The 12,145-nt window shown below is 42.3% G+C and overlaps 1 protein-coding gene across 1 annotated transcript in view; it reads right to left on the bottom strand.

The window, feature by feature from the left end:
* DYTN (dystrotelin) overlaps positions 1-12,145 on the bottom strand; it is a 56,937-nt gene that overhangs the window by 8,783 nt on the left and 36,009 nt on the right. Inside the window, exons 11-12 of the mRNA XM_070240748.1 lie at positions 9,710-9,869; positions 1,132-1,630 (exon numbers count right to left, since the gene is read on the bottom strand). Coding sequence (XP_070096849.1) covers positions 1,132-1,630; positions 9,710-9,869 — 659 coding nt within the window. The remainder of the gene's footprint in view (positions 1-1,131; positions 1,631-9,709; positions 9,870-12,145) is intronic.

Here is a 12,145-nt window from a genome sequence, read left to right on the forward strand (position 1 = left end):
GTTCAATATACAACTGACATTACACACCCGTTTATCCGCTCACCAACCACTGTGGACTGAATTGTGTCTCTCTCCCCAAATTCATATACTGAAATCCTAAGCCCCAGCACTTCAGATTGTGACTATATTTGGGGACAGAGTCTTTAAAGAGTTAATTAAATAAAAATGAAGTTATATGGACAGATGTGTCCTAATCTGATCTGAGCAGGACTTCGTAAGAGGAAATGTGGGGAGGGACATGCGCAGAGGCAACAGGGTGCGAAAACACAAGGAGAAGATAGCCGTCTACAAGCCAAGGAAAGAGGCCTCAGAAGACACCATGCTGCTGACACCTTGATCTCAGACTTCTAGCCTCCAGGACTGTGAGAAAATAAATTTGTATTGTTTAAGCGACTCCATCTGTGATACTTTGTTATGGCAGCCCTAGTGAACTAAGACTGACTCAGAAATATTCGGAGAAGGCTCCTCTGCTGCAGAAACACACGAGAATGTTATCTTTTGCTTCACGTCTCCAGATGACCACTCCAACATAAAAGGTCTTAGGTTTTTCAAAAAAGAAATGGACACAGATATAGACATATTAAGATAACAAAACACTCTATAAATAAGATGCCACTCCAAAACAGAAGAAATAACTATAGTAAAGAATGATTTTTAAAAAAGAGCATTGAGAATTTAGCCATGAGTCATACCTCACGCAGAAGAAGATGATAACGATGGTACTCTTTAAAAGACAGAAGCCTTCATCAATTATCCTCTAGAAAGACAGCATCATTCTACTCCCATTTTTAAACAGTGGCATCAGGCTGCCCAGTTATATATGTTTTAGTACCATTGATAATAACAATTTCAATAAGAAAATAATAAGCATTTATTGAATTCTTGGTATGTGCCAGGTGCTACACTACAATCACCTATGGTTTGTCACCTTTGACACTCATAATAACCCTATGAATTAGGCAATAGGAGAAATCAAGTTCAACGATGCTACTGATGTCCAAAAGATTCACAGCTCTGACTGCTACTCGCTAATGAACTGTAGCTGTTGGGCCAACGTCATAAAATCAAGTGCTTCCAAAGGCAGCCTGAATCCCTGGCCATCACTATCTCCATTGATTGTGAAAATCTTACCCGACGGCGTGTCTAGAGTGAAGGCATCTGTGAGTTTTGACAACAATTCCTGCAGTTTGTCCTCCTCCAGCTCATCCTTTCCCTCCTGGGTGTTAGCTGTCTCTTTTCTTTCCACAGGTGCCAGAGCAGGACGGTTCATTTCAGTAGGAGCAATCTGGGGGGCATCCCACAAAAGTCCTTTCTGGGAACCGGGTAGGGAGCTGAAGATTCCCTTCGAGGTCTTTTGTGCTTGGCTTTGTGCCCTGGTGCTTCGCATTGACCTGGGCTGCAAAACGGCCTCTGGTGATCCCGCGTGTGGTAGAGCACGCTGTGTGTGTGCTTGACTTCTGTCAGTCACGATGGGGGCGGGAAGAGGCTCCTGTTCAGAAGCATCCTCAGCGGCATTCTTGATCTGGGAAGAATCTCCTTCCTTCCAAAACCTTTCACCGTTTCCATGGTCACCCTTGGAAACCATATTTTGACTGGAAGATGGCGAAGGATGTAGCGGCTGCAACACTGCCTGAGCAAACAAAAGTTTATTTTTGAAGAAATTAACATTTATCTTAACTTTTTCATAAATGCATTGAATTTCAATATTCCATAGTAAATTTTAGCGCAAAATTTTTCTTTCTCCTCTCTAAATACAATACTATTAATTTTATTTCATGCTGTTAATTCAATGTCGATCGAAAACTGTCTACAAAAGTTGGAACAGCTCAGATTCTAAAATATCATAGGAAATAAAGATTGCAGGGAAATTCTAGGTTCTAAACGCTCAAGTTCTAAAAATATCCTAAGAAATTTCTGAAAACATGAGCGTACTGAGTTTATAGATAAAAAGAATTACAATAAAATAGGTTTGTAATGATCTTTCTTGGCAGGCATGCCGAGAGGGGTTTCATGATAAGCCATGGGCATAAAATCTAGGGGGTGTGCTCCCTACCAAGCACTGACTCCTGGAAGTCCTGAGACCCTCTCTAGAGGTCCATGAGGTCAAAAGTATTTTCACGATGATACATAGATGCTCTTTGCCTGTTCATTGTGTTGACATTTGCACTGTTGGTGCAAAATCAAGAGTAAGTGAACTAAAGCTGCCGGTGCCTTAGCACAAATCAAGGCAGCACAGCCAGTCAGCGCTGATAGTCACGGCGCTCTTCAGCACTCGCAGTTAAAAAAAAAAAAGCCACATCAACTTCAGAATATCCTTGATGGTGTAGCAAAAATTCTTAATTTTCTTAATAACACACCTTTTAAATTTGTATGTGATGAAATGGAAAGTATGCATGAAATACTTCTGACATTTACTGAACTACAAAAGTTGCCTTTTGTGCTAAAGAATGACTTACATGTCATGTCATTCAGACGGGTATTTGGCAAACATTTTCTCAAAAATGAATGAAGTGAGACTGTCACAGTGAGGAAAACAACTCTGCATGTTGCCAATTTTAACAGTTGAGATTTAAGCAAAAATCAAAATTTTGGAAAACTTGTATCCATCACCATGAGCTCACTAGCTTCCCAATTCTTAGACTTTTCTCATGAGATTAGCAGTGATATTAATGAATGTGTTTTCTTTTTTAACCTCGTACAATGAAATGGGTGAGCAGGAGGTTCAGCATAGCTCATGAACTTCCAAATGACCAACGCGTGATGCTAGAAACTCACACGTGGGCAGAAAATCCACACAAAGAGCACAACAGAGGGTGAGACACACCAGGTTTCAGATTTGATATCGCAGCCATCCTTTAAGAAACTATTGTTTACCATGTTTTGGTGTAGTATCAAAAGAAAGATCTCCAATTATCTGAAAAGGCTATTAAAATATTCCTCTTTTTCAATTGCAAATCTGTGTGAGGCCAGATCTCTTCATCTACTTCAACCAAAACATCTTGCAACGGATTGAATGCTGAGGCAGTTACAAAAACCCAGCTGTCTTATATTAAGCCAGACATTAAAGAGATTTGTAAAAAATGTAAAACAATGCCACCCTTCTAAGTTTAAAAAACAAGATGGAGGGAGGCAGGACCAAGATGGCGGAGTGAGTAGTCTTCTTTGTCTCTCCCCCTTTGAATCTACAACTAATTGGGCATTCATTGGTTAACAAAGGATATCCATATAGCATCTCAGGATGTCTGAGAGACCCATGCTGCTATACATCGGAAGGTGGACGGACTTCCCCCTGGGAGGAGGTGGAGATAGATGAAAACTCTCCAACCCCTGACCCCTGGACAGCCTAGTACCTGCAAGAGGCTCTCTTCCAGCAGACCCCCCCATAGCATCGCCATGCACCAAGGGCGGGAGTGTGCACTCACCAGCAGAGCGACGGTGGAAACAGGTGACTACAGCCCTACCTAAGCCCCCCACCCGATTACACCTAAGCCCAGGGGGAAACTCCAGGGTCCCGCACCCGCCAGCAGGCAAAGCCTCTGGTCACCATTAGCAGGGAGGCCCTGCCCAGCATTCAGAACACCAGGAAGCTCCCAAAGAGCAGAATCCCCAGCAGGGCAGCAGCCCGTCAGCTCATGGACTCCAGCTGTGCACGGGATGGTGCAAGAGGCACCCAGAGTTCCCGTGGATGGGCTTGGGGTCTGGGTGGATCTCTAGAGCCCGGCTCCACGGCCCAGGGGGAAACTCCAGGGTCCTGCACCCACGGGCAGGGAAAGCCTCTGCTCGCCATTATCAGAGAGGCCCCGCCCAGCATTCAGAATGCCAGGAAGCTCCCAAAGAGCAGAATTCCCTGCAAGGCAGCAGCCCGCCAGCCGCCACCAGGCCCACGGACTCTGGCCATGTCCCAGACAGGGCAAGGGGTTCCCAGAGATTCCATGGAAGTACTTTGGGGCTAGGTGGAGCTCCAGTGGAATGGCTACGTGGCCCGGGGGGAACTTCAGGTTCCCACAGCAGCCTCAACGAAAGCCTCTGCACAGCACTAGAGGAGAGGTCCCAACCAGCAATCACAAGGCTGCAAAGCCCTGGGGTAAAAGTAGCACAGCTAGGTGAGCTAACCACAGAGCTACCCATAGCTCTGCTGGGACCTATAGTGGACAAGTGTGATCTTGTGGGCTCTGACAGTGATAGGGCTGTGATTATAGGTGATCCTGCTCCTGGCTGCTGTAAAAGCCCATAACACTGCTGCAGACCCCAAGGAGGGAGTGCATCTAGGTGGTCTGCAATAGTCGGCACCAGCAGCCTGAGGCCCCCTTGCGATTGCCCCCACAACTGACAAGGGACCCCACAGGACCACTGTGACTATGAGGAGGGGCCCAGGTCCAGTCAGTAACAGCTGACAGGTTCCTAGTCGGTGCAGTCTAAACAGCTGCTCCCCCCCAACACCAGTTGCAACAAGTAGAAGAAGTAACTAAACTCTATCTCTATGAGGAGGAACAAATCCACACCATCAAGCAGTATGAAAAAAATATTAAATCTCCAGAACAGAAGGAAAATGATAAGTACCCAGAAAACAATCCCAAAGACAATGAAATCTATAACCTAAATGACGATGATTTCAAAACAGCCATTATTGAAAAACTCAACGAGTTAAAAGAGAATTCAGATAGACAACTCAATGAGTTCAGGAGCTATGTCACAAAAGAGCTTGATACTATAAAGAAGAACCAATCAGAAATACTGGAGATGAAGAACACAATGGAGGAGATTAAGAAAAATCTGGACTCTCTGAACAGTAGGGTCGATAATATGGAGGACAGAATTAGCAATTTGGAGGATAGGAATATAGAAATGCTGCAGACAGAGGAGGAGAGAGAACTAAGACTAAAAAGAAATGAAGAAACTCTCTGAGAACTATCCGAATCAATTAGGAGATGCAACATAAGGATTATAGGTATATCAGAGGGAGAAGAGAAGGAGAAGGGGGCAGAAGACCTGTTCAAACAAATAATGGCTGAGAACTTTCCAAACTTGGGGAGAGAGATGGAACTTCATGTGACAGAAGCCAATAGATCTCCAAACTTTATCAGTGTAAGAAGACCAACCCCAAGGCATATAGTAGTGAAGCTAGCAAAAATCAATGACAAAGAGAAAATAAATATAACCTAGTCATTTTAACCACAAACTCACAACACGAAAAGGAAGAGGAAATAAAAATCTGACAATAAGAACCTAGAAAGGGAAGAGAAAAGGGATGGAACTTTTTAATTTAAGGAAATAAGAGGCTATCAGAAAAAGGACTATCTAATCTACAAGATGTGTTATACAAACCACCTGGTAACCACTAAACAAATAACAAGAATAAAGACACAAATTGCAAATAAGAAGAAAGCCAATACAGAAATTTACCTACTTGAATTAGGAATCCAAAAATCATGGGACGAGAAACAAAGGAAATGCAAAAGAACCGGAAAACAAGTGATAAAATGGCAGCCGTAGGCCCCCACGTTTCAATAATCACTCTAAATGTAAATGGATTGAACTCTCCAATCAAAAGACACAGAGCGGCAGGATGGCTCAAAGAACAAGATCCAACAATATGCTGCCTCCAGGAACACACCTCAGCCCCAAAGACAAACACAGACTCAGAGTGAAGGGATGGAAGACAATACTCCAAGCTAATAATGAACAAAAGAAAGCAGGTGTTGCCATACTTATATCAGACAAAGTAAACTTCAAAGCAAAACAGATAAAGAAAGACAAAGAGGGGCAGTATATAATGATAAAAGGGACACTCAACCAAGATGACATAACACTTATAAATATATACGCACCCAACACAGGAGCACCAAAATTTGTAAAGAAACTATTAACAAAACTAAAAGGAGACATCAACAACAATACAATAATAGTAGGGGACCTCAACACCCCATTAACACCAATGGATAGATCATCCAGACAGAAAATCAACAAGGAAATTATAGAATTAAATGAAAAATTAGACCAGATGGACTTAATAGATATATATAGAACACTCATCCAAAAACAGCAGGTTACATATTCTTCTCAAGCTCACATGGAACATTCTCAAGGATAGACCATATCTTGGGAAACAAAGCAAGCATCAATAAATTCAAGAGGGTTGAAATAATATTGAGCATCTCTTTGGATCATAATGCTACGAAACTAGAAATCAACTACAAGAATAAAGCTGGGAAAGGGGCAAAAATGTGAAAACTAAACAACACGCTACTGAACAAACAATGGATTACTGAAGAAATTAAAGAAGGAATCAAATATTATCTGGAGACAAATGAAAATGAAAACATGCCATACCAACTCATTTGGGACGCAGCAAAGGCAGTCCTAAGAGGGAAATTCATTGCAATACAGGCTCACCTCAACAAGCAAGAAAAATCTTACATAAACAACGTCAAACGACACCTAATAGAGTTAGAAAAAGAAGAACAAATAAAGCCCAAAGTGAGTAGAAGGAGGGAAATAATAAACATTAGAGAAGAAATAAACGATATTGAAACAAAAAAGACAGTAGAAAGGATCAATGAAACGAAGAGATGATTCTTCGAAAAAATTAACAAAATCAATAAACCCTTAGCCAGACTCACTAAGAAAAAAAGAGAGAAGTCTCAAATAAATAAAATTAGAAATGAGAGAGGAGAAATCACAACAGATACCGAAGAAATACAAAGGATCATAAGAAAATACTATGAAAAACTATGTGCCAACAAATTGAACAACCTAGAAGAAATGGATAAATTCCTAGACTCATACAACCTCCCCAAACTGAATCAGGAAGAAATAGAGAATCTGAATAGACCAATCACAAGTAAAGAAATAGAAACAGTAATCAAAAACCTCCCCAAAAATAAGAGTCCAGGACCAGATGGCTTCCCTGGAGAATTCTACCAAACATTCAAAGAAGATTTAATACCTATCCTTCTCAAACTATTCCAGAAAATTGAGGAAGATGGAGCACTCCCTAACACATTCTATGAAGCCAACATCACCCTGATCCCCAAACCTGACAAGGACAACACAAAGAAGGAGAACTACACGCCGATATCACTGATGAACATAGATGCAAAAATCCTCAACAAAATTTTGGCAAACCGATTACAGCAATACATCAAAAAGATTATACACCATGATCAAGTGGGATTTATACCAGGGACACAGGGATGGTTCAACATCTGCAAGTCAATCAACGTGATTCACTACATTAACAAAATGAGGAACAAAAACCACATGATCATCTCAATAGATGCAGAGAAAGCATTTGACAAGATCCAACATCCATTTATAATAAAAACTCTCAATAAAATAGGTATAGAAGGAAAGTACCTCAACATAACAAAGGCTATATATGACAAACACACAGCCAACATCATACTCAACAGACAAAAACTGAAACCCATCCCTCTCAGAACAGGAACAAGATAAGGGTGACCACTTTCACCACTCTTATTCAGCATAGTACTGGAGGTGTTGGCCAGAGCAATTCGGCAGGAAAAAGAAATAAAAGGAATCCAAATAGGCAATGAAGAAGTAAAACTCTTGCTGTTTGCAGACGACATGATCTTATATATAGAAAACCCCAAAGAATCCATAGGAAAACCATTAGAAACAATCAACAGCTACAGCAAAGTTGCAGGGTATAAAATCAACATACATAAATCAGTAGCATTTCTATACACTAACAATGAACTAACAGAAAAAGATCTCAAGAACTCAATCCCATTCACAATCACAACAAAAAGAATAAAATACCTTGGGATAAATTTAACCAAGGAAGTGAAAGATCTATACAACGAAAACTACAAGACTTTCTTGAAAGAAATTGATGACGACATAAAGAGATGGAAAGACATTCCATGCACATGGATTGGAAGAATAAACATAGTTAAAATGTCCATACTACCTAAAGCAATCTACAGATTCAACGCTATCCCAATCAGAATCCCAATGACATTCTTTACAGAAATTGAACAAAGAATCCTAAAATTCATATGGGGCAACAAAAGACCGCAAATTGCTAAAGCAATCCTGAGAAAAAAGAACAAAGCTGGAGGCATCACAATCCCTGACTTCAAAGCATACTACAAAGCTACAGTAATCAAAACAGCATGGTACTGGTATAAAAACAGGTGCACAGATCAATGGAACAGAATCGAAAGCCCAGAAATAAAACCACACATCTATGGACAGCTAATCTTCGACAAATGAGCTGAGGGCCTATAATGGAGAAAAGAAAGTCTCTTCAACAAATGGTGCTGGGAAAACTGGACAGCCACATGTGAAAGAATGAAAATTGACCATTCTTTTTCACCATTCACTAAAATAAACTCAAAATGGATCAAAGACCTAAAGATTAGGCCTGAAACAATAAGTCTTCTAGAAGAGATATCGGCAGTACACTCTTGGATATCAGCTTCAAAAGAATGTTTTTGGACACCATAACCCCTCAGACGAGGGAAACAATAGAAAGAATAAACAAATGGGACTTCATCAGACTAAAGAGCTTCTTCAAGGAAAGGGAAAACAGGATTGAAACAAAAAAACAGCCAAATAATTGGGAAACAATATTTACAAGTTATATATCCAACAAAGGGTTAATCTCCATAATATATAAAGAACTCACACAGCTCAACCACAAAAAGGAACCCTCATACACTGTTGATGGGAATGCAAACTGGTGCAGCCACCATGGAAAACAGCATGGAGATTCCTCAAAATGTTAAAAACAGAAATACCTTATGACCCAGCCATCCCACTACTGGGTGTCTATCCTAAGAACCTGAAATCAGCAATTCCAAAAGTCCCATGCACCCCTATGTTCATTGCAGCATTATTCACAATAGCCAAGTCATGGAACCAACCTAAGTGCCCAGCAACTGATGATTGGATAAAGAAGATATGGTATATATATACAATGGAATACTACTCAGCCATAAAAAAGGACAAAGTCGTCCCATTCACAACAACATGGATAGACCTTGAGGGTATTATGTTGAGTGAAATAAGCCAGACAGAGAAAGACGAACTCTGTATGACTCTACTCATAGCTGGCAGTTAACATATAGACAAAGAGAACTGATTGGTGGTTACCAGGGGAAAGCGGGGTGGGGGAGGGCACTAGGGGTGAAGTGGTGTACCTACAACATGACTAATAATGATGTACAACTGTAATTTCACAAGGTTGTTAACTATTATAATCTTAATTTTAAAAAAACAAGATGGAGTTACTGTTTAAAGACGTTACATATATAATGTGTTTATTATTTTCATTTTTAAATTAGTTAAGCTTATTTTTAAACTACTTCTTAGTTTTAATTTTGACTATGGTAAATAGAGATATATATAACCCACAAAAGCTCCTTGGAATCTGCAAAAATTTTTAAGAAAGGGATGCTCAGACCAAAAGATTCAAGAATCAGTGCTGTAAAGAACCACTCTGGCCAGGCGTGCTGTTTCTGAATGGTACCCACACTGTTCTCTCCCAGGGCACTGCCTTCGCGAAGGGGGAAGCTATAGTCTGGAGGATGAAGGTGGAGATGGTCAGGGCATGAAGAGAAGAGAAAGGGAAGAGGCTGAACAAGGTGAGGTGCGAAGCTGCCAGCCGCAGCCCTCCCTCGACTGGAGAATTCCAGGCAGACTTCCAGGTGGTCCAGAGCCCAGCGTCTGCCACTTCTTATACCTGTAGATCCTGTCCCATCTGCTGTAGCTTGGCCCAGAGACTATGCTGGATGGTTGTGAGCTCACGAATCTTTGTTTCAAATCTGCAACCTTTTTCTTCCTGGGAGGCACAGATGGCTTGCAACTTGTCTTTGCATCGGTTCAACCGTTTGTTAAGGAGCCTGGAAAGAGGACAGGTCTGAGTGGTGGAAAGGACAAGAGGCCAGCACACCAGCTAGAACCCCAGCGGGAGGCACTTCAGGTCCTCTCCGTGGGGGGAGATGCTGGAGAAGCCTGACACTGACCAAGCCTGTTTCAAACTGTTCCACTGCTCACCACGCCCAGCTGCCCTTTGTGTCTATTATACACCATTCCACCAAGAATTTTCTTGGCTTTAGAGGTGTTTTAGAAAACTCATCATGTATGTTGTGGATTACTTTTGACAGCATACTTTACCAGCTATGTAAATTTGAATACTGACTTTATTCATTATCCTTTTATCTAGAAACACTCTATTTAGAAGGACGGTATACAAGTCACGCTAAACACCTAACAGCTGCCCAAGACCACAAGGAAGGGCCAGTGATGCAGTTCATGGATGCGGCCTGTTTAGCTTCTCTTCCTAAGTCTAGTTGTTCTTTGGCTTAAGAATGAACACAGTAGTCAGGGTAATTCTTTTAAAACACAGGGCAGACGCTGTCACTCCTCTGCTCAAAACCCTCCATGGTTCCCCTCTTATTTGGATTAAGCCGAAGTCCTTACAGAGGTGGACGAGGCCTGACAAGATGGCCAAGGCCCCTTTCCCTCTTTACCTCCCCTCTGCTGTCTCCTGCCCTCCGGCCACACAGAGGTCCTGGTGGCTCTCTGCACACAGTAGGCGCCTTCTCCCCCAAGTCTGCTCTTTTGGTCCCTCTGCCTGGAACCCTCCTTCCCCGGGCTCTCGCTCGGCTCCCTCATCTGCCCTACTTAAAATCGCAAACCAGAACCCCAGCCTCAACACCAGCACCTCCTGTCTCCTCCCCGACTTTGTCACTGCGGCTTTGTCACATGGAATTACTGCAGAGCCTGAAGAGATCTCAGGTTTTGACTTAGTCTCCAGTCTTCAAACCTCTGGGCAGTCACGTCACAATGACAGACTACATGTCTCATTATTGTCCTTACTCTATTACTTAATCATTGCTTATTGTCTCTTGAATCTGGCAACTTTTTTTTTTCTATTTTGCTTGTTGCCATATCCCCAGGCCTAAAATAGTCCCTGTTATAGGGTATGTATACAATTAAAGTTGGCGGACTGAAGTAGAATCTTATTCTTTAATCAGTGCTGTTGGCACATTTGTGGAGTTTGTAGAAATCGGCTCTCTGGTGGAAACGCAACAACATTTCTCAGGGCTGGAGCCTTCGAAATCCCTAATTGCTGTAGATTTTGGCGAGGACTTGGAGTTTCGTTTGGGCCGCCTTCCAAAGCGGGCGCCTCTAAAGGAGAGCCTGCAAGCTTCCGGACAGTCACACTCAGGAGAACAGGAGTCTGACTCTAAAAGCCTTGATGCTAATTGGGGCTTCAAGTACACCTTTATGACAGGTTTTTCAGGAAGGAGTCGGCCCAGAGATTTTAGATAGCAGACAACAAAGAAACCCTCTCAGACGGCCTCTCCAGACAGCGCTCTCTGTCCTTGGAGTCTGGCCACAGTGCTGTCAGTTTCTCTTTCTCCCATGCATCCACCATGCCCACCCCTTCCTCCTCTCTGGCCCATCCTCCTCACCTGACAGCAGAAGGCATATATCCCACCTTCCACAATCCAGGGGAAGGTAGGCAAAGCCCTAAAATAGTGCAGTTCTGTTCTTATCTGTTTTTTTTTTCCCAAGAAGAAATTCTCATGGAGACTTTCTGGTGAACCTAATTTACCCAGTGCCAACATTTCTAGCAACTGGGAGCCCAATACTTTCCAGGCAAAGGTCCACAGTTAACAAACCGTTCAGATTATGTGAGAAATTACTCCTTTCAAACGATCTGAAATCTGCCTTTCTAAACTTGTACATCCTTATACATAGTTCTGATTTCTAGAGTTAAGGAGCTTGAATCTCCCATGGAGAAGGCCTTCAAAACTAGAGCGAAAATATTCCCAAGGCAAGTCAATCCTGCACAAAGCAGTGAATACCACGTTCCTGGGTCAGCACCTAGCAGAGTATAGAGCAAAAACAGAAAACTAACGACTGAACAACACTCTTTCTTTTTTTTTCTATGAGGAAGATTAGCTCTGAGCTAATATCTGCCGCAAATCCTCCTCTTTTTGCTGATGAAGATTGGCCCTGAGCTAATGTTTGTGTCCATCTTCCTCTACTATATGTGGGACGCCTGCCACAGCACGGCTTGACAAGCGGTGCATAGGTCTGCGCCCAGGATCCGAACCTGCGAGCCCCAGGCCACAGAAGCGGAACGTGCGAACTTAACTGCTGTGCC

This window comes from Equus caballus, chromosome 18 (assembly GCF_041296265.1).
Source record: "Equus caballus isolate H_3958 breed thoroughbred chromosome 18, TB-T2T, whole genome shotgun sequence".
Lineage (NCBI taxonomy): Eukaryota > Metazoa > Chordata > Mammalia > Perissodactyla > Equidae > Equus > Equus caballus.